The sequence below is a fragment of the Ovis aries genome, chromosome 9, assembly GCF_016772045.2.
Source record: "Ovis aries strain OAR_USU_Benz2616 breed Rambouillet chromosome 9, ARS-UI_Ramb_v3.0, whole genome shotgun sequence".
Classification (NCBI taxonomy): Eukaryota; Metazoa; Chordata; class Mammalia; order Artiodactyla; family Bovidae; genus Ovis; species Ovis aries.
The window spans coordinates 76,634,015-76,656,351 of NC_056062.1; the positions used below are offsets into that span (position 1 = coordinate 76,634,015).

Genomic DNA, 22,337 nt, shown 5'->3' on the forward strand with positions numbered 1-22,337 from the left:
TGAGAGACTGCTGAAAGAACTTAAGATGGTTAGTCCAGAGACCAAAGAGTTTAGGGGAACCCGGCTAACTGGGTGCTGACACGTTTGAAATCAGGGCTTCTTGGGGTTCAAGAGTGGCCCAAACCACTTCCATTTGATTAGGTTTCTAGTGTATTAAAGGAAAAAAGGTTTTTTTTTTTTTCTTTTTAAGGAAAAATATTTAGTATTTAAAAAAATACTAAAGTGGTGTTGCAAATACTATGGCATATGGCATATCTTAAGTATTACCTTTAACAAATGTTAGTACAAAATACTAAATGTAATACAAATGTTCTAGTCATAGGGTAATTACTTGTTTAGCCACTAAGTCAAGTCCTACCCTTTTGTGACTCCGTGGATTGTAGCCCACCAGGCTCCTCTGCCCATGGAATTTTTGTACTCTCACAAGAGTACTGGAATGGGTGGCCATTTCCTCCTCCAGGGGACCTTCCCCATCCAGGGATCAAACCCACCTCTTTTGAGTCTCCTGCATTGGCAGGCAGATTCTTTACCACTGAGTCAGTCATCTGGGAAGCCCAGGGTAATTACTAGATGTAGGCATATGTTGAAAATCTTAATTCACAGCGTACTGCAGGCAGTGTTGGCTCTCAATGGGACACAATGTTTTTCAATCTTATCAGGACACTGACTTGCAAAAAAAAATGTCAACATTTGGAGTCTGAAGGTGGGTCTGAGTGTGATCTGTCTGTCATGATGGACCCAATGGAAGGGAGCCTGGACATTCTGCTGGCCACAGAGATCAGAATGCGGCCCTGGAGCTCACACCTGAAGACAGGGTTTTCCTGGGCTGTGCATCCCCCACCGCCTAAGGCCCAGCAAGGAACCTGAGATGCCAGGGCGGGGTGGGGAGTAGTTAGGGAGTTGCGCGGTTGGCAGGTGCACCCGACATCCATGCCGCCAGAGCAACTATTTGTAACTTTCGTGGGTCCAAGGACCCCTCCGAAAGTCTGATGGAACCCAGGACCTTCTCAGAAGAATTCCATCGCCCCACCCATCCATGTACATTTTTCCCTAAAGAGCCCGCCGGCAGTCCACAGACCCCAGGGTGAAGCCTCTGGCCCAAGGCGGGCACTGGCATTTTCTAGCGTCTATTTGAATTCCGTCCCGGGTCTGCGGAGCACCTGGAGCCCCGCCTGGGGCGCAGACTGGCTGTGGGGCGTGGACGGTGGCCGCGCTTCGCCTCCTTCCCTTCCGGGGATCCGAGTGGTCCAGTCGGAGCGGGGCGGGGACCAGGAGGCGGGCCGCACCTGAGGACACCCGAGGCGAGCGGACCTCGGGGCCCGCCGCTGCACCCACCGCCGCGGGGCTCAGAGTCGAGGACCGCGCCGCCGCCGCCGCGGGCCTGGTCCCCAGCGCCGCCCCGGGCCGCCGCCCGAGCCATGAAGATGCATTTCTGCATCCCGGTGTCCCAGCAGCGGCCCGACGCGCTGGGGGGCCGCTACGTGGTGCGTCAGGGGGCTCGGGGTGAGAGCGGGCAGGGACAAGGCGGGGGCAGGGGTTCACTCCCTCGGCTGATTCGGACTCTGATGTCTCTGTTTCCAGCTGTATTCCGTGTACCTGGACGGGTTTCTGTTCTGCAAGGTGCGTTACAGCCAGCTGCATCGTTGGAACGAACAGGTGAGAGGATCCAGGCTGGCCCCAGCCGGCCCTCCCGACTCCAGTGTGGCCCGTGGGCTCTGGATGCTTGACTGTGACAAGACACCGCACTTCCTGAGGGCTTTGGGCTCCTAATCCGGGTCGTGGTAACTGGTTAATCGTGAATTGTTTGGCATATAGCTCAATGAATACGTTACCTGGTCTAATCACCTAGGGCTGTGAGGTGAGGTGGGATGCCCTCTAGGTAATTAATTATCCAACCCACCCCAGGCGGGTGATCCTCACCAGCCCAACCTGGGCTCCATTTCAATGCCAGTTGTTTTGCCAAGACAATATCCTTGTGCAAAATGAGCAAACCAAGTCTAGATCAAGGAGGTGTAGTCTTCAGTCTCTGGGATGTGAGTACTGGGCTTCCCTGGTGGCTCAGATGGCAAAGACTCTGCCTTCGATGCAGGAGAACCAGGTTCAGTCCCTGGGTTGAGAAGATCCCATGGAGAAGGGAATGGCAACCCATACCAGTACTCTTGCCTGGAGATTTCCATGGACAGAGGAGCCTGGCCGGCTACAATCCATGGGGTTGCAAAGAGTTGGACACGACTGAGTGACTAACACTTTCTCCCAGAGTTTAATTTTCCCCCCTTTGAAAAGGTGTGTCTCTATTTTTGTTTTCAAAGGAAGGTATTCATAGGCTTTAAATATGGGCAGACTGGAAAGCCAGGAAACAGGAATTATTAAACTAGTAGGCCATTTTCCACTCTAGTTTCTCACTCTAATGTCCTGATGACACTTTCTTCCAGCATGCAGACTGATTTATTAACCAGGCCTAATGGGTTTTGTTTTCCTAACAAGGAAGTGTTACAAATCATCAAAGTGGGTCAGAGGAGTACATAGAAGTTTGGAAATGAACTTAACCTTTCCCCCACCTTTATGCAGTTGTTTTTTTTTTTTTTTTTAAGATTTTGTATCCCAATTATAAAGAACACATACCTAAAGTTAGAAAGAAAAAAAGGAAAAAGAAAAAAGCTTGCCTCGGCAATAGATATTAACATTTTGTTGAGAGTCCTTTCAGATAATCTCTGGTTTCTAGTGAGTAAATAGATCATATTTTCTTTCAAGACCGTTTTCTGTTGATGAACAGCTCAGTTCCTTTATTATATTATTATAAAAACATCACTAAAGTGAGCCTTCTTCCTCATACATTCCAGTGTGTTGGAAAAGCCCATTTTCAAGGTATGACTAAGATTCTCTGGATTCAGGGGAAACAGGTGTAATGTGGTTGTGACTTTTTGTGGTCATTTTTGAATTGCTAGCACCTAACACAGTGCCTGTGACCCAGCAGGTCCTCAGGAATGACCGTCAGTGGCTGAATAAAAAGGGCATGGATTCAGACTTTTGAAGGATAACAAGCTACTTGTGACTGAAACCTGCCTGGGGAGTTGGGAGGACTACAGATGGGGAACTCAAAGGAAGAGACAGTATAGTTGGTTTAGGCAGGTGTAGGGTGAACATGAGGGTCACCTCCCACCCTCATCTGCCTCCCTGCGTGTTAGGTCGGGTTGGCAAGGTGGCCATTACAGGTGAAAAGCGGGGGTCGGCAGAGAGGAGAAGGGAGAGATGGGCTGACCACTTCCTGGCTGGACACCTCACCTCTTCTCTGACCTCCAGTTTTTTCCTCAGAAATGATCAGGTAGGTGGTTGTGGATGTCAGCTTCACAAGGCTCTTGTGAAGATTAGAATCCAGGTTCTCAGAAAACCTGGCGCATAGTTATGTGCTCGGTAAGTATTTACTGACGCAGAAGCTTGTCGAGCCCTCCTTAACCAACTCAGAAAGATGCTTGTTTTCAGAAAAATTCAGACCTATCAAATCCTAGGAGGCCCTGAAGCAGAAACGCAAAGCCAATTCTTCTTATTTCCACAAAAATCTGCCTTTTGTAGAGTATCCAGTGGATACTGATGAATACTTCCTATTTGCTTTTCAAAATTCTAAAGTGAGGATTTCTTTAGCCATTTTCCAACCATCTTACATGTATCATTGTTTCCCTTTTCTGTAGGAACAGTTCCTTTTAAATAAACTATTTAGATCTTAGGAGGTGGCTGAGCACCGAAGCATTGATGCTTTTGAACTGTGGTGTTGGAGAAGACTCTTGAGAGTCCCTTGGACTGCAAGGAGGTCCAACCAGTCCATTCTGAAGGAGATCAACCCTGGGATTTCTTTGGAAGGAATGATGCTAAAGCTGAAACTCCAGTACTTTGGCCACCTGATATGAAGAGTTGACTCACTGGAAGACTTTGATGCTGGGAGGGATTGGGGGCAGGAGAAGAAGGGGACAACCAAGGATGAGATGACTGGATGGCATCACTGACTCAATGGACGTGAGTCTGAGTGAACTCCGGGAGATGGTGATGGACAGGGAGGCCTGGCATGCTGCAATTCATAGGGTCACAAAGAGTCGGACACGATTGAGCGACTGAACTGAACTGAACTGAACTGACTGGTATTATTAATTTAGAACAATAACTAACAGTTACTCTGTGCTAAGCTTGGTGCCAAGAGCTTTATATGTAATATTGTGTTTAATTTTTATAACAGTCTTATGAGCTGCGATTATAATTAGCCCCATTTAACAGATGAGAAAACTGAGGTACAACTTGCCCAAGGTCATACCACTCCAAGTGTTGGAGCCAAGATTTGATCTCTGGAACCTGCTCTAACCATTTTGTGGTTCCTTATCAAAGTTGGCAAAATATCAGAAAAACAGACTATCAGAAAAACAACTGCATCCTAAGCTAATATTTTTTTTAGCTTATTTAAGCATAGTATAATAAAATTCCCCAACTGTATGTGTCTAGTGTGATGAATTATAAATATATTTAATCTACCACCACCATAATCAAGACAGAGGACAGTTTCCACACTCATAATGTTTCCTTGTCCCCTTTGCCCTTGATCCCCTCCCTCCACCTCAAGTCCCAGACAACAAGATCTGCTTTCTGTCCTTAGAGTTCCTGGCATAAGATTTTATTCCACCTGCCCAAGAAGCCCCTATAAGGTTGGCATTGCAATCGTTATCATTACTTCCATTTTATAGATGAAAAGTCCAAGAAAGTTTGCTAGATTTAGCAAATAAAAATACAGGATCCTCAGTTAAATGTGAATTTCAGATAAATAACAAACATTTGTCTAGTATCAGTCAGTTCAGTTGCTCAGTCTTGTCCGACTCTTTGTGACCCCATGAATCACAGCACGCCAGGCCTCCCTGTCCATCACCAACTCCTGGAGTCCACCCAAACTCATGTCCATCGAGTCGGTGATGCCATCCAACTATCTCATCCTCCATCGTCCCCTTCTCCTCCTGCCCTCAATCTTTCCCAGCATCAGGGTCTTTTCAAATGAGTCAGCTCTTCGCATCAGGTGGCCAAAGTATTGGAGTTTCAGCTTCAACATCAGTCCTTCCAATGAACACCCAGGACTGATCTCCTTTAGGATGGACTGGTTGGATCTCCTTGCAGTCCAAGGGACTCTCAAGAGTCTTCTCCAACACCGCAGTTTAAAAGCATCAATTCTTTGGCGCTCAGCTTTCTTTATAGTCCAACTCTTACATCCATACATGACCACTGGAAAACCATAGCCTTGACTAGATGGACCTTTGTTGGCAAAGTACGAGAATATCTCCTGTAATATTTGAGATACTCTTAACTGGGCATCCTCTAATTTATCTGGCAACCCTAACTCAGAGACCAAAAGGTTGGCTGACTTCCCTCAGCCTCTTCTAAGCAGTTTTTATTCTTCCTACTCCATGGAAGATGTGAAATGGCTAAGAATTCTTAATCTGATTTAATGTTAATACTGAGCACAATAAAAAAGGAGACAATATAAAGTCCCCATCTGTGTTTATGAATGTGTGTGTCATGTGTATGTTTGGTGAGTAGAAGTTTATTTCCAATTGATTTGGAAGTTCTGCATCACAATAGAACAGAAATTTCATCTTAATAGGATTAACTGATTATTCATTTACTTAAGAATATTTACTAAGTACCTATTAAATGGCAAGCACTATGTTAAATTAAGTGAAGACTCTGACTTTTAGCACATGTGATTTTTGGATTTATGAATTGGATTTCTATTTTGTATATTGGTGGAGTGGAAGTCGCTCAGTTATGTCAAACTCTTTGCGACACCATGGACGGTAGCCCACCAGGCTCCTCTGTCTGTGGAATTCTCCAGGAAGAATACTGGAGTGGGTAATCATTCCCTTCTCCAGGGGATCTTCCCAACCCAGGGATGAAACCCAGGCCTCCTGCATTGCAGGCAGATACCTTATCATCTGAACCACCAGGGAAGCCCTCTGCAATTGAGAAGGAGAACCTGACTGAGGTGACGTGGCCCCTGCCCCTTCTGTGGGAGGCTAATGTATATAAGACTGACCTGAGGAAAGATGGCTGTTTCCCAGAGGTCAGCTGTGACCCGTGCTCTCTGAAGTCATGGCTGGCAGCCTGGTTCCCACGGAGGCTCTCAAGTTCTGGCAGCTTCCCTTCCACTGCTGAGTGTTATCCGTCTCTCTGCCACAGGAGCTCCCTGACCTGACTGCTTTCTGTGCCTCTAAATGAATAAAATCGGTTTGATCTATGCCCTTGCCTGCACCACCTCCCTCAAGGGGAGTTAAATCTGTGAAAGAAACCTTTAATTGGCTCATTTTGGCCATCCTGTGTAAATGAGGCTGGACTCTGTGGTGAGGATGCTTGCCTCTTTGGAAACGCCCTGCTGGCATCAGTCATAGCAATGCTGACAAGCCTTGCAAAGGATCCTCCGTGCGAGAGGAGGGCTCCGCACTGGCTCAGCCTTCTTCCCTGCCAGGTGCTGACTCAGTCTGGCTCCTACCTGATATTTCTTCTTTCCCCGACTCAGACCGTCTGCTCTCATGAGCTGGCCAGTTGCCACTCCCTGGCTCACTTCCCCCTCCTGAGAAGGCCTCTGCCTACTGGGCTGTGGGTTAGAGACCAGCCTTTCTCAAGGGTCACCTCAAGCTCCGCCTCGTCTGGGAAGGCCCCCTTAATTGCACAAGATGCCATTCTCTGATTCCCGTGCCACTTTGTGTTTAAACCTTGTTGCTTTCGCCTCCTTTGTGTGAAGATTTGTTTCCCCTCTTTATTTAGTTGAGAAGCCCAAATTCTTAAATGAAGGAATGAATGAAGCCTGTAGGCATAGCATATCCAGCGCAGAATCCTGTTTTAGTAGAGGCCCAGTAGAGATTTGATGGAGGAGGAGGAGGGGATGGAAAGAGGGCAAGGAGAAGGAAAAAGTGGTGAAAAGACTGTGTCCAAGTTCTCCTGCTCACTGATTTTGGTTTAAGTCACTTCAGCGGCCTGAGTTACTCATTGTCAACTACTCTTATCCAGGTGGGAGGATGTGGTCAGATTGCCCTCGTTACCAAGGTGGGAGGGCGACAGGGCTCATGGCCATGATGACCGCCTACTGCACAGGACTGTACTGAGGAAGAAATGGGAGAACACCCAAGACTGATGTTCTTTAGTGCAAAATCCCACAGTCCAGGTTGATTTGAGCTTGTGATTCTTTATCTGGACCGTCTGAGATTTTTAATACAAGGGGCCTTGGAAGGTGGGATGACTGAGTCAACATCAGAAACAGAGGCTATCAAGAGGACGGTGTTGTGACTGTAATTTCACTTGTCCCAGGTCACCGCCGAGGGATAGAAATAGGGGGCTGCAAGCGCATGTGGCATCTCCAGATAAAAGGTCGCAGCTCAAATCAACCTGGACCGTGAGATTTTGTACCAAAGAACATCAGTCTTGTGTATTTTCCCATGTCTTCCTTAATACAGTCCTGTGAAGTAGGTGGTCATCATGGCCATGAGCCCTGTCATCCTCCCACCTTGATAACGAGGGCAATCTGACCACATCCTCCCACCTTGACGTCAAGGTTCAATTGGCCAGTAGAGTTCTCTTCATGTTAAGAGGCAGAACTGTACGATGGAGAAATTAAAGCAGGAGCCTGTGCTGGAATTTAAAAAAATAATGTTACCTGAACATGATTTTTCAAAGCAAGCAAACAAAAACACCTCTTACTAAAGGAACACGAGAAGTGCGTTTTCCTTCTGATCTCTTGAAACAGTTTTTGAAAGAGTGTTGGGGCTAACTCTGCTGCTGCTGCTGCTGCTAAGTCATTTCATTCGTGTCCGACTCTTAGCGACCCCATGGACTGCAGCCTACCAGGCCCCTCCGCCCATGGGATTTTCCAGGCAAGAGTACTGGAGTGGGGTGCCATTGCCATCTCCGTGGGCTAACTCTAATAACAGATAATTCTCAGTATGTGACTGCTTTTAATAGGTAAACTCTGTACTATTTGAGACCAATAGAAAAGACTGTATTTTGGTAGTGCTGAAGAATTTGTGCAGTTGGGATTGACTTTCGGTGGACTTTACTGCTCAGTGTGTTATGTTTATCTTCCCCCTTAGACCAGTGCTTGAGAAAGGAGGGGAAAGATTCCTTGAGAAGTCAGCTCTGGTTGTAAAACCTGCCGGGAGAGTTTTGGCTCTGGGGTGGGTATTAGGACCTTAATCCTTGTTGACTTTTCGTCCAGCTCTTGGCTGTAGGGCTCCTCCCAGAACACCCCTGGGTAACCCAGACAGCCCTGCTGGTTCAAGGATACTGCGATCCCCACCCATTTGGGAGCATCTGTGATGTTTATGTGGAGAAGGCAATGGCAGCCCGCTCCAGTACTCTTGCCTGGAAAATCCCATAGGTGGAGGAGCCTGGTGGGCTGCAGTCCATGGGGTCGCTAAGAGTCGGGCATGACTAAGGGACTTCACTTTCACTTTTCACTTTCATGCATTGGAGAAGGAAATGGCAACCCACTCCAGTGTTCTTGCCTTATGGGGTCGCACAGAGTCGGACACGACTGAAGCGACTTAGCAGCAGCAGCAGCAGCAGTGAAGTTTGTGAGCACTTGACAAGAAGATTGCCTTTTAAAGATCACTCAATCAGTTAATCAGGAAATAAGTGCATGCAAAGAAGACCAAGTCCAGCTTTTACTTAATGGAATTAGCAGAGAGGGGTGCAAGAATCCCTTGCCTGAGATGATGTAATGACTGAGGGGCCTGTGGATCCTCTCTGGCAAGGCAGGAAGATTTCCTCGAATTTAAAAAAAAAACAGAATTGTTGCTCTAATATTTTATACTGCTAGATTTAAAGAAAAAATGACAAATAACTACTGGAATCTGGCGGGTAATTTATTGTTTCCATTTCATAAAATTTCTTTTCAGCTGGAGGATAATTGCTTTACAATGTCGTGTTGGTTTCTGCCGTAAAACAACGTGAATCAGTCACAAGTACATACATGTCTCCTCCCTCTTGAACCTCCCACGCCATCGCACCCTCCAAGCACCAGGTTGAGCTCCCTGTTTATGCAGCAACTTCCCAGCAGTGATCTGTTTTCTGTATGGTACTGTGTATGTTTCAGCCCTGCTCTCTCAGTTCAGGCCACCCTCTCCTTCCACCCACCCCCCGCTGTGTCCACGTGTCTCTTCTCTGTGTCTGCATCTCTATCGGGCAGGTAATTTAAATAAGAGGCAGTAGGGGTGGTAGGAACAGCCTGAGGGAATATAAACTCAAGTGATTCTAGACCCTCTTGTTTTTTAAAGAGAGGCCAGAGCATTCGGGTTTCCTTTTTTTAAAAAAATAAACATTTTTTTGGTGGCCCAATCTCAGATTTCTTATTATTTTTTTAAGTGCAAAGATGGTACAGAGTTCTTATCTCCCTTGCACCCTAGGTGCAATGTACTCCCTTGCACCCTAGGTGCATAGGTATGGTACTTCGATTCCAGCAGCTTCCCAGGCGGCACCAGTGGTAAAGAACCCACCTGCCAATGCAGGAGAACTAAGAGATGCCAGTTCAATCCCTGGGTCAGGAAGGTCCCCTGGAGGAGGAAATGGTACCCCACTCCAGTAATCTTGCCTGGAAAATCCCATGGACAGAGAAGCCTGGGTGGGCTGCAGTCCATGGGGTCCCCAAAGGTCAGACACAACTAAAAGCGACTTAGCACAATGAACCTGCATTGATGCAGAATTACAAACTACAGTCTATCGTTTGTTCGAACTTCTTTGGTCTTTACTTAGTGTCCTTCTGTTCCAAGGCCACATCCAGGCCCCACATTAAACTGTCAAGTCTCTTTAGGCTCCTCCTGACTGTGACAGTTCCTCAGGCTTTCCTGTTGTTCATGACTTTGACAATTTTGAGGAGTATTGGGCAGGTAGTTTGTGGAATGTCCCTCTCTTGGACTTGGTCTGATGTTATTCAGATGACCAGACTGGGTTTATGGTTTTGAGAGAAAGACTCTGGGGGACAAGTGCTTCTAATCGCATCTTGTCTGGGGCAGTTGCTATCGATCTAACATTCTTGATAGTGCCCTTGGTTACCTGGCTGAGGGGGTGTTGGTCAGGTTTCTCCATATAAAGTTACTTCTTTCCCTGCCTTTCCACACTGTGCTCCTAGGAGGGAGGTCACCATGCACAGACCACATTTAAAGACTGAGGATTCATGTTCCATCTCCTGGTGGGATGAAGTATCTACATACATTATTTGGGATTCTTCTGCACCAGGATTTGTCTATTCTCTCTGATTTATTTATTTAGTTAATAATTTTTATCTGGACTATAAATTATTATAGAGTCCTGGATATAATACTCCTGGAGTGGACTCTTGGATATTTACTTTATGCTTTGGGCTGTACTTTAATTAGATTTTATTTTATTGTTCAAATTGTTCCAGCTTGGCCTGTGGGAGCTCTTCCCCTATTGTTGACTTTTGTTTTCTTTGCACACTTTCTTATTTTCTGGCACTACAAGATTCCCAGACTCATCTTTTCTTTTTTTTTTTTGGCCCCACTGTGTGGTGGGTGGGATTTTTGTTCCCCGACCAGGGATTGAACCCATACCCCCTGCATTTGAGGCGTAAAGTCTTAACCACTGGACCTTAGGGAAGTCCCAGTCCCAGACTCATCTTGTGTGTTTCCTGCCTCAGTCCTAGAATCAACCATTCCTTCAAGGAGTCCTAGTTGCTTTTATTGGAGAATAACATTAGAAACCAATATCTGGCACTAGGTGTGTCCTCCACTGCCGCAGTGTCGTTGCTTTTAGACCCTCTCAGCTGAAAGAGCAAGAAAATATATGCGCATATATGCATGTCTTTAAATAATTACCTCTGCACGTAGCCATTTGTGTCTAAATTAAGTTAAACGTAAGTTCATACCGATGTCTTCAACGGTAACCCATCACCACATGGCTCACTCTAGCCTGTTCCCTTATCTGAAAACTCTCATTACAACAGTGAGAAGCCACTCACACCACCTGCCATCCGTTGACTTGATTGTTCCATTCTGTGGGCACATATAGAGGTACCAGAATGGTTAACCTGTATCCACATAGGAAACAATTTCATCAGCTGGAGCTCAGTGCTTCTGTGCAGCTACTTTTGCCTTTAATTTTACAGACACCACTCATTTGCAGAGTGACTTAGGTCAGCACCGTTCCCCTCATCCCCTTCACTGCGGTTGTTTCCTGTATTTATAGTATAGTTAAATTGTTTACTCACATTCTGCATTCCATTCTGGGTTTCCCCCCACTTCCTAAATGATTCTTTAAATATTTGCACACATTAAAGTTGTGTCGTAAAGTTCAGTAGGTTTGCAAATACCTAGTATCATGTATCATAGTATCATACAGACTAGTTTCACCACCCTGAAAGATTCCCCGTGCTTCCCCAGTTCAACACCCCCTTTTTCCAAGCTCCTGGTGACCATGGATGTTTTTACTCTCTCTATCATTTTGCTTTTCCCCCAAGAATATCATAGAATTGAAGTCATACAGTGTGTTTTTTCAGACTGACTTTTTATTCATCAATGTGTATCTCAGTTTCCTCCATGTCTTTTTGTGGCTTGACAACTCATTTCTTTTTATTGCTGGGGAATATTCCATTGTAGGGATAGACCAGAGTTTGTTTATCCATTCACCTATTGAAGGATATCTCGGTTGCTTTCAGGTTTTGGTGATTACGAGTAAAGCACCTCTAAACATTTGTATGCTGTTTTTCTGTGGCCTCAGTTTTCAGATCTGTTGGGTGAATAACTAGGAGTGTAGTTGCTGAGTTATGTGATAAAACTATGTTTACCTTGTAAGAAATGGCCAAAATTTCTTCCAAAGTGGCTGTGCCATTTTATATTCTCTCCAGAGTATAATTTGAATATTTTTTAATTGCAAAAAATAAATGTTGGCATCAAATTTAGATTCCCTAGAAATCAAACAAACAGCCTAGCAGACCAAACGAAACATAAGGGAGCTGTGTCTTCCCTACAGGTGGGCCGGCAATGGCCTTTCTAAGCATTAGGTCAATACCATCCAGTAGAAATGTATGTGCTGGTGGAAATGCTCTGTATCTTCTTTGTCCAGTTCAGTAGGAACTTGCCATGTTTCCAGTGGCTATTGAGTATTTGAAATGCGGTTAGTGAGATGGAGGAGTTGAATTTTAAATTTTAAGTTTAAATTTAAGTAGTCATGGGTGGCTAATGGACGTCTTATCGGGTGGCCCAATTCTGGGCCACCCTAAGGATTTTGGCTCGTACTTGAGTGAGATGGCCTGCTATGAAGGATTTTGTGCAGGGCAGAGGAATGATCTGACTTATACTTTTAAGTAACTTGAGATTCTGTATTGGAGAAGGCAATGGCACCCCACTCCAGTACTCTTGCCTAGAAAATCCCATGGACCGAGGAGCCTGGTGCGCTGCAGTCCATGGGGTTGCAAAGAGTCGGGCATGACTGAGAGACTTCCCTTTCACTTTCATGCATTGGAGAAGGAAATAGCAACCCTCTCCAGTGTTCTTGCCTGGAGAATCCCAGGGACGAGGGAGCCTGGTGGGCTGCTGTCTATGGGGTCGCATAGAGTCGGACACGACTGAAGTGACTTAGCAGCAGCAGCAGCAGCAGCAGATTCTGTATTAGGAATAGATGGAAGGGGAGCAAGGGCGGAGGCAGAGAGATCTGTTAGAAAGTTACTGCAATAACCTGGAACAAGAGATGACAGGGGTGTGGCCAAGAGTGATGGCAGTGGGGGAGGAATAAGTGGCCAGATTTGGGATCTATTTTGAAGTTAGGGCTGGTGCAAGGTAAATATTTGCCAAACACACACTGTATTTTTGACAAAGGTCATGGAATTTTAGTTCGTTCTTGTTTGCAGTCTCATTTCTCTTAGATCTGCTCTCATTTTCTTTAAGCCAGTGAAATTTCCTGTTCCAGAGGTACCATGTTAAAATCTTACTAGTTTCCTTTCTTCTACTTTAAAGAGAATGATACGATGTCTTATTTTCAAGCTTTTACTGTAAATGTGAGTCTGGAATGAAGGTCATTTTTGATTACTTAATTTAAAAATTATTTTTGATGCATTCACTATGAGCTTGCATAAAGATAGTTTCCAACATGGTCATAGTCTTGGGTCATATATGAGTAGGGAAGAGGGAGGGGTCTGGCAGGGTTTCTATTGGGATCATATGTCAGCCTTGCAGGACTTTTAGAAACCAACATTGTCCACTAACAATAGAATGTGAGCTGCATATGGAACACTGCAAAATTTAGTGTTAAAATCTTAACATGTTAAGAAAGATTTTAAAAACAGGTGGAATTAATTTTAATGATATATTTTATTTAATCTGATACATCTAAAATATTATGATTTCAGTAGGTAATCAATATAAAAAGTTATTGAGGACGGTATGGTAACTCACTTCTATATTCTTGCTTGGAGAATCCCACGGACAGAGGAGCCTGGTAGTCTACAGTCCAAAGAGTCAGACATGACCGAAGCTACTTAGCATGCACATTCCTAAAAAGTTATTAGCAAAATGTTTTACATTCTCTTCCCTTTGTATGAAGTCTTCCCTTAAAATTAGAGTTATTTTACACTTACCACCCATCTCAGTTTGGACTAGCTGCGTTGTCAGAGGCTACCAAATTAGACTGCACAACTCTGAGCATCTGCTGTTCTGTTCAAATTGGGTGGGTGTGGGGAGGGGGAATTAAATTCCTAACTCTCATCATTGATGTCACGAATCGGAATGAATTAAAGGAATATTGCGTGATGTGACTGATGGGCAGTTGTGTAAAAACAAATGAAAGATTAAAATATACCCCAAATCTACCAAACTCAGACTGGAGTTATCAGTCTGAGATACGTCTAACAGTGTTCTAGAAACCTATACTAAAATAAAATCCTCTTTAAGAAAATCAAGGTATCACCTTTTCCTCCTTTTGACCATCAGTTCAGTTCAGTCGCTCAGTTGTGTCCGACTCTTTGCCACCATCAGGAAGTGTTAATTTTAGATAAAGTGCTGGAGAGAGACTTGCCCCAAGTGGGGGCTTAGTTGTCTCACCAACCTTGAACGGTAGGTGCTTTGCCTTAACCTTGTGTTTTCTGGATCTTTCAGCTGAAGCGGGTGTTTGGAAATTGCCTGCCACCCTTTCCACCAAAGTACTATCTTGCAATGACCACATCTATGGCTGATGAGAGAAGGGACCAGTTAGAACAATATTTGCAAAATGGTATGTATGGAATCATACAATATGTGGCCTTTGTATTTGGTATAAAAATGCTTTGTTTAGAGTCACCCCTCCCCCAGCCGCTCTGTGTTGGTTTTGATTGTAGAAGTCAAAGAAATATCATTTGGATTAAGACTGAACAAAAGGATAAAATGATCTGCTTTTATATGAAAGCTTTCAGGAGATATCAGAAATGTTTAGTGGCAGCGCTGGAGATGGCAGTTTCATCTCCGGCCTCCCTAGGAGCAGAGCTGAGGCACCAGGGATGCTTGGAGATCTGCTCTGGACCCATGGGGCTAGTGATACAGAGTCTTGGCGCATTGCTGGGCTTCTGAGAAGTCCTATATGCACAGCAGGATGAGCTCTCTCATAAGAGAGGATGGTGGGGGGAAATAGAATCATTGGCATTCAAACAGTTAAAGCTTTAAAAGGGGGAAATGGTATAGACATAAAATGTTTTAAGAATAAAACCTGGCCAAAGAGTTTAACATGAAAGACATGTTCCCTTCCACCTCAGATTCCCATGCCTTTAAAAGAAAATACTATTATTAATACAAGAGGCTTGTGTATTTCTCAGAAACCATCCTGTGTATTCTAGTGTGTATATATCTTTGTTGGTTAAAGACAACTCGAGGCTTACTCTATACATTTTTCTGTATATGAGTTTTGTTTTAAATTAATTAATTTGCTTATTTTGGCTGCTGTGGGGCTTCCTTGCTGCACGTGGGCTTTCTTTAGTGGGGGCTGCTGTTCGTTGTGGAGTGTGGGCTTCTCACCGCAAGCGGGCCTCTTGTTGCAGAGCACGGGCTCTAGGACACGTGGGTTCAGGAGCTGCTGCTTTGGCTCAGTAGTTGTGGCCCAAGGGCCCAGTGGCTCCATGGCACGTGGAATCCGTGCTGGCCAGGGCCCGAACCAGTGTCCCCGGTATTAGCAGCCAGAGTTCTACCGGCTGCACCACGAGGGATGTCCTGAATCTGAGTTTTTAAAACTTTTTAGTCTGAAAGAATTTCTGACTTACAGTGAAGTTGCAAAATTAATGCAAAAGTTTCTGTATATTCTACCCAGATTTCCCAGATGTTAACACTTTACATTTGCTGTATCACTCTCTCTCACTTTCCCATGTCTGTGTTGGTGTTATGAATGTATGCATGATATATATTCTATATAATTTTTGAGACACTTGTTTTGCATATATAAACCACTTTATCGTTCGTTAAGTACATCTATGTGTATTTCCTGAGATCAAGGACTTTCTCTTCAGTAATTACAGTGTAGTTATAAAAATTGGGCAATTAACACTGATATAGTAATGGTATCTAGTATAGAGACGTTATTCAAACATCGCCAACTACCCCACTAATGTCCTTCACTACAAAAGAAAAAAAAACTTTTTCTTCTGTATGTTGATTTTGCTCCTCTTAAAATATTTATCTTACGGATCTTTCTTATTGTTGTTCAGTTGCTCAGTAGTGTCCGACTCTTTGTGACCCCACTGACTGCAGCACGCCAAGCTTCCCTGTCCATCACCATCTCCCAGAGCTTGCTCAAACTCATGTCAATTGAATTGGTGATGCCATCCAACCATCTTGTTTTCTGTCCTCCCCTTCTCCTCCTGCCTTCAATCTTTCCCAGCAGCAGGGTCTTTTTTAATAAGTCAGCTCTTCACATCAGGTGGCCAAAGTATTGGAGCTTCATCTTCAGCATCAGTCCTTCCAATGAATAAACAGGACTGATTTCCTTTAAGATTGATTGGTTTGATCTCCTTGTAGTCCAAGGGACTCTCAAGAGTCTTCTCCAACAATGCAGTTCAAAAGCATCAATTCTTCAACACTCAGCCTTCTTTATGGTCCAGCTCTCACATCCATACATGACTACTGGAAAAACCATAGCTTTGACTAGATGGATCTTTATCGGCAAAGTAATGTCTCTGCTTTCTAATATGCTGCCTAGGTTTCTCATAGCTTTTCTTCCAAGGAGCAAGCATCTTTTGATTTTGTGGCTGCTGTCACAATCTGCAGTGATTTTGGAGCCCAAGAAAATAAAGTCTGTCACTGTTTTCATTGTTTCCCCATCTGTTTGCCTTGAAATGATGGGACTGTATGCCTTAATCTTAGTTTTTTGAATGTTGAGTTTTAAGCCAGCTTTTTTCACTCTCCTCTTTCACCTTAACCAAGAGGCTCTTTAGTTCCTCTTCACTTTCTGCCATAAGGGTGGTGTCATCTGCATATCTGAGGTTATTGATATTTCTCCCGGCAATCTTGATTCCAGCTTGTGTTTCTTCCAGTCCAGCATTTCTCATGATGTACTCTGCATAGAAGTTAAATAAGCAGGGTGACAATATATAGCCTTGATGTACTTCTTTTCCTATTTGGAACCAGTCTGTTGTTCCATGTCCAGTTCTAACTGTTGCTTCCTGACCTGCATACAGATTTCTCAACAGGCAGGTCAGGTGGTCTGGTATTCCCATCTCTTGAAGAATTTTCCACAGTTTATTGTGATCCACACAGTCAAATGCTTTGGCAGTCAATAAAGCAGAAATAGATGTTTTTCTGGAACTCTTGCTTTTCCATGATCCAGCGGATGTTGGCAATTTGATCTCTGGTTCCTCTGCCTTTTCTAAAACCAGCTTGAACATCAGGGAGTTCACGGTTCACATATTGCTGAAGACTGGCTTGGAGAATTTTGAGCATTACTTTACTAGCATGTGAGATGAGTGCAATTGTGTAATAGTTTGAGCATTCTTTGGCATTACCTTTCTTTGGGATTGGAATGAAGACTGACTTTTTCCAGTCCTGTGGCCACTGCTGAGTTTTCCAAATTTGCTGGCATACTGAGTGCAGCACTTTCACAGCATCATCTTTCAGGATTTGAAACAGCTCAACTGGAATTCCATCACCTCCACTAGCTTTGTTCGTAATCATGCTTTCTAAGGCCCACTTGACTTCATATTCCAGGAAGTCTGGCTCTAGATGAATGATCACACCATCATGTTTATCTGGGTCCTGAAGATCTTTTGTGTACAGTTCTGTGTATTCTTGCCACCTCTTCTTAATACCTTCTGCTTCTGTTAGGTCCAGACCATTTCTGTCCTTTATCAAGCCCATTTTACATGAAATGGTCCCTTGGTATCTCTAATTTTCTTGAAGAGATCTCTAGTCTTTCCCATTCTGTTCTTTTCCTCTATTTCTTCAGCATTGATCGCTGAAGAAGGCTTTCTTATCTCTTCTTGCTATTCTCTGGAACTCTGCATTCAGATGCTTATATGTTTCCTTTTCTCCTTTGCTTTTTGCTTCTCTTCTTTTCACAGCTACTTGTAAGGCCTCCCCAGACAGCCATTTTGCTTTTTTGCATTTCTTTTCCATGGGGATGGTCTTGATCCCTGTCTCCTGTACAATGTCACTAACCTCATCCCATTGTTCATCAGGCACTCTGGCTATCAGATCTAGGCCCTTAAATCTATTTCTCACTTCCACTGTATAATCATAAGGGATTTGATTTAGGTCATACCTGAATGGTCTAGTGATTTTCCCTGCTTTCTTCAATTTCAGTCTGAATTTGGTAATAAGGAGTTCATGATCTGAGCCACAGTCAGCTCCTGGTCTTGTTTTTGTTGACTGTATAGAGCTTCTCCATCTTTGGCTGCAAAGAATATAATCAATCTGATTCCAGTGTTGACCATCTGGTGATGTCCATGTGTAGAGTCTTCTCTTGTGTTGTTGGAAGAGGGTGTTTGCTATGACCAGTGCATTTTCTTGGCAAAACTCTATTAGTCTTTGCCCTGCTTCATTCTGTATTCCAAGGCCAAATTTGCCTGTTACTCCAGGTGTTTCTTGACTTCTTACTTTTGCATTCCAGTCCCCTATAATGAAAAGGACATCTCTTTTGGGTGTTAGTTCTAAAAGGTCTTGTAGGTCTTCATAGAATCATTCAACTTCAGCTTCTTCAGCATTACCGGTTGAGGCATAGACTTGGATAACTGTGATATTGAATGGTTTGCCTTGGAAACAGAGATCATTCTGTCATTTTTGAGACTGCATCCAAATACTGCATTTAGGACTCTTTTGTTGACCATGATGACTACTCCATTTCTTCTGAGGGATTCCTGCCCACAGTAATAGATATAATGGTCATCTGAGTTAAATTCACCCATTCCAGTCCATTTTAGTTCGCTGATTCCTAGAATGTCGACATTCACCCTTGCCATCTCTTGTTTGACCACTTCCAATTTGCCTTGATTCATGGACCTGACATTCCAGGTTCCTATGCAATATTGCTCTTTACAGCATCAGACCTTGCTTCTATCACCAGTCACATCCACAGCTGGGTATTGTTTTTGCTTTGGCTCCATCCCTTCATTCTTTCTGGAGTTATTTCTCCACTGATCTCCAGTAGCATGTTGGGCACCTACTGACCTGGGGAGTTCCTCTTTCAGTATCCTATAATTTTGCCTTTTCCTACTGTTCATGGGGTTCTCAAGGCAAGAATACTGAAGTGGTTTGCCATTCCCTTCTCTGTATAGTTGTACAGTAAATACTAATTTATTGAACACTTCTTCAACAGTGTTCCCCATCCCAAGGATCCATGGTACTGATTGTCATGATTAATTCACATACATGCCACATATGGGCTTCCCAGGTAACACTAGTGGTAAAGGACCTGCCTGCCAATGCAGGAGGCGTGTGCCACGTGGGTTCGATCCCTGGGTCAGGAAGATCCTCTGGAGAGAGGATTGACGACCTACTCTGGTATTCTTGCCTAGAGACTCCCATGAACAGAGGAGCCTGGTAGGCTACAGTTGACAGGGTCACACAGAGTCGAACATGACTGAAGCCACTTAGCACACATGCCACATATATTCCAGAAAACAAGACAAGAGCTTGCCCCCCCACCCCCACCCCCGCACTGAAATTACCTCTTTAATAGAGAGGGGAAAAAGTTTTTGCTCTTACAGAGACTCTCTCTCTTAGTTATTTTATTTTGAAAACCTTGGCATCATTTGGGAAGCACAACCCGAAATGACCTCAGTCAGTGCTAGTCTGGAACACTGGTGGAAGTGATTGGACAAGATCAGTAAAAGAGCAACAAAAAGAAAGACATTTAATATAGATTTAGAAGGTGGGTAGGTTCAGCTCGAGTGTGGGAGAGAACTCATGGGGAGGAAGATAAGAACTGAGAAAGCTGCAGGGAAGCCCCTCTCATGTGACTGTGGGGTCCTCAGGGGGCAAGTCCCGGCCCCATGTACTCGGCCACAGCTCTGAGTGTTGGTACCTGGAGCTTTAAATCTAAGGGGGTAAACGTCTTATAAGTACAGAAGAAACTTTAAATCTCTGGCAGCCTTATTATTGCCTTTTTTTTTTTTAATAACCTTTTGAGAGCTCCCATTGTGAAAAGAAGTCCTCTCCATCCTTGTTTCTTGGCTGATTTAAAATTTTCAAATGACCCAGCATCTCGCTAAAGTGGGAGTCTAGATCCACAGTTTTAGGCCTTACTGCTGCTCCATATCAACTTCATCATGTTTCTAGCAGGGGCAGCAAGATGGCTATTGAGTGGTGGATGTGCATGAGTGGAAAAGGGCTCCTGTAAAGAGTCACCTGGGACTGGTGTGACAGGTTCACGTTCTCAGTCCAGGCTGCCTGGAGGAGGAGGGCTTTGTAGGTTTTCGTGGATTTGAGAAGTCACAGGCTCCACTGCCTTTAAGGAGGCAGCGGTGCACTGTCAAGGCCTGGAGGGCTCCCTGGAGGACAGAGCAGTTTAACAGAACAGTCAACCCAGCCCCGTGCTAACCTGGCTTGCTGTCCCTGTTTTTCAGTAACCATGGACCCAAACATGTTGAGAAGTGATGTCTTCGTTGATTTTTTAAAACTGGTGCAGCTGGTAAGCTTACTTTTCTTGACTAACATCATGATTTCACTACAGAATATGACTCCATGGGTGTGTTTCTGACCATCAGCCCTACAGAGCCTGGATTCAGATAAAATACATTCATTTGGAGGACACAGGAAGATGGTTCCTATTAATATTTTCTTCTTTTGGAGGCTTAGATTCTAGATGGAACATTAAGTGCAGCACTTGGCCTTTTGCCCATTTTAATTAAGTTGATACCTTTTATCTGTTGCATAAGCACTGACATCTCAAAACTAGCCATGGAAAAGAGAACACATTATTATTAAGGGCCCCCATGACAACTCTGGGACCCCGCTTCTGTAGCTGGGACTTCCAAGTTTGCCACAGTGAAGACCTCAGGACAGCTGAAAGAGCCATGCCAGATTATATTTGTGTATTCTCTGCTTAGAACTTTATTGTAAATGAATCATGGAGAAAATGCAGTCTCACAGAAGGACAGACAGGAACTCCCTTTCCTTTGCTGGTCTAAAGAACCACTGGCCACTTGTCCCCAGAGGCTGGAGCTTGGCCAAATACATTTATTTAGTGCAGGATCCATTCGAGTGGTACCCTGGGAACATCTTTATGCCTCCTTGTGCGTTCTTGACTGAATGGAAGAGCTTTGAAAGCACTGAAGTTGTCCAACGATATGATATTACTGAACTGGTTCCCTGGTTCAGGGAGGAGCGATACCTTGATCAGACTTGTAAGAAACAGGAGCAAAGTGCATTTATTCAGCGGCTCAAGTGTGTTGATAAACTTACTGATCCACCCAACTGAGAAATGCCGCTGGAGCCTCCCATTGTATGACTGCCCGTACTCTCACATATACTTAATGTTTGGTGTGTGTGTGTGTGTGTATGTGTGTGTGCATGTGTGTGTGTATATACACATACATGTGTATTTTATTTGAAAAGTTTGTTGTTGTGGCGGTGATGGTGGTAACATTCAAACAGCACAAAACAGTACATGATAAAAGTAACCTCAAAGTGGTGGCGAACGTGCCTGCCAATGCAGGAGACACAAGAGACATGGGTTCAATCCCTGGGTTGGGAAGATCCCCTGGAGGAGGAAATGGCAACGCACTCCTGGAAAATTCCATGTGGACAGAGGAGCCTGGTGGGCTACAGTCCAGGGGTCACAAAGAGTTGGATGCAACCGAGCACACACCTATGCAACCTCACTCCCACCACAGAGACACTTGTTTACAGTTTAACACGTGTCCCTGCTACGCATTTCTGTGCAGATACAAGCATTCACACATATGCATACCCTCTTCTGTCTCCTGAATAAGCACTTACTCTACCCACTTTTTGAACCTTGTTTTTCAGTGTGCGTCTTGCAAATCGTTCTGTGTGAATGCACAGAGATACAATCAGCCTTGGTCCTGCCGTCTTTGTGCGCATTGTGGTTTTGTTTTCAATGCTTTCTAAAAGTCGTTCAGAGGGTGGCAGCGTTTTGGAGCTTTTTTTGAGTGTTTTAGTCCTCTCTGTATTTTTTTTATCTGTATAACTGCGCGGAAGCCTTTTGCCCCAGCTACATTTTGCAGCATCTCTTCTTTCTTCTTATGATGGAGTTTTCACTTTTGCAGTGGCTTCATTCTTCTCTTCTGTTGCTTCTGTGAATTTGGCCGGCTTCCTTTTATGCTCTTTTGTTTGCTTATCTCCTTGTTGAGGTCTTTATTTGTTCTTTGAGGTCTGAGTTCAGAGAAGTCTTGTTTTGGTTAACACAGTCATCATGTTCATTTCCTTAGTTGCATCATTTTGCCTTTTTTTCTTTTTTAATTGAGAGCTTTCCAGACCAGGGAGCAAACCCGTGTCTCCCGCATTGGATTCTTTACCACTGAGCCACCAGGGAAGCCCAGTGGCATCATTTTGGGGGCATATATTTTTCACCCACATTTGGTCACATTTCTTTCCTCCTTTCCTGAGGGATTTTTGCCTCTGGCTCTTCCCAGGAGACCCTCAATTTTGAGAGAGTTCATGTTCCCGGAGCCAGTTGTTTGCTGACCCACGATGCTGGGAGTTGCCAGAGCTGAGTTGGTGGAACCCGTCTGCTGGATCTTGCCTCTCATTTCTGGGCACTTTCTCACTAACACTGTGCACCAGTGTGGAGTGGCGTGTCTGCCATGAAGCCCAAACCACACAGTTCCTCTTCTCAAGATCATGGCTTCCACCTTCTTGCTGATGAATCGGCCCCAGGACTGACTTAGTAGTTGG

The 22,337-nt window shown here is 44.4% G+C and overlaps 1 protein-coding gene across 5 annotated transcripts in view; it reads left to right on the top strand.

Moving 5' to 3' along the window:
* The first annotated feature begins 1,314 nt into the window (after window positions 1-1,314).
* Window positions 1,315-22,337, top strand: part of SNX31 (sorting nexin 31) — an 85,111-nt gene continuing 64,088 nt past the window's right edge. For 4 of the 5 annotated variants that reach the window (XM_012184048.5, XM_027973169.3, XM_027973172.3 and 1 more), the window contains exons 1-4: window positions 1,315-1,484; window positions 1,582-1,656; window positions 14,124-14,238; window positions 20,045-20,109. In XM_012184048.5, the coding sequence (XP_012039438.4) occupies window positions 1,419-1,484; window positions 1,582-1,656; window positions 14,124-14,238; window positions 20,045-20,109 (321 nt within the window). In that variant the 5' untranslated portion in view covers window positions 1,315-1,418. The remainder of the gene's footprint in view (window positions 1,485-1,581; window positions 1,657-14,123; window positions 14,239-20,044; window positions 20,110-22,337) is intronic. The other variant, XM_027973171.3, reaches the window with a different exon arrangement.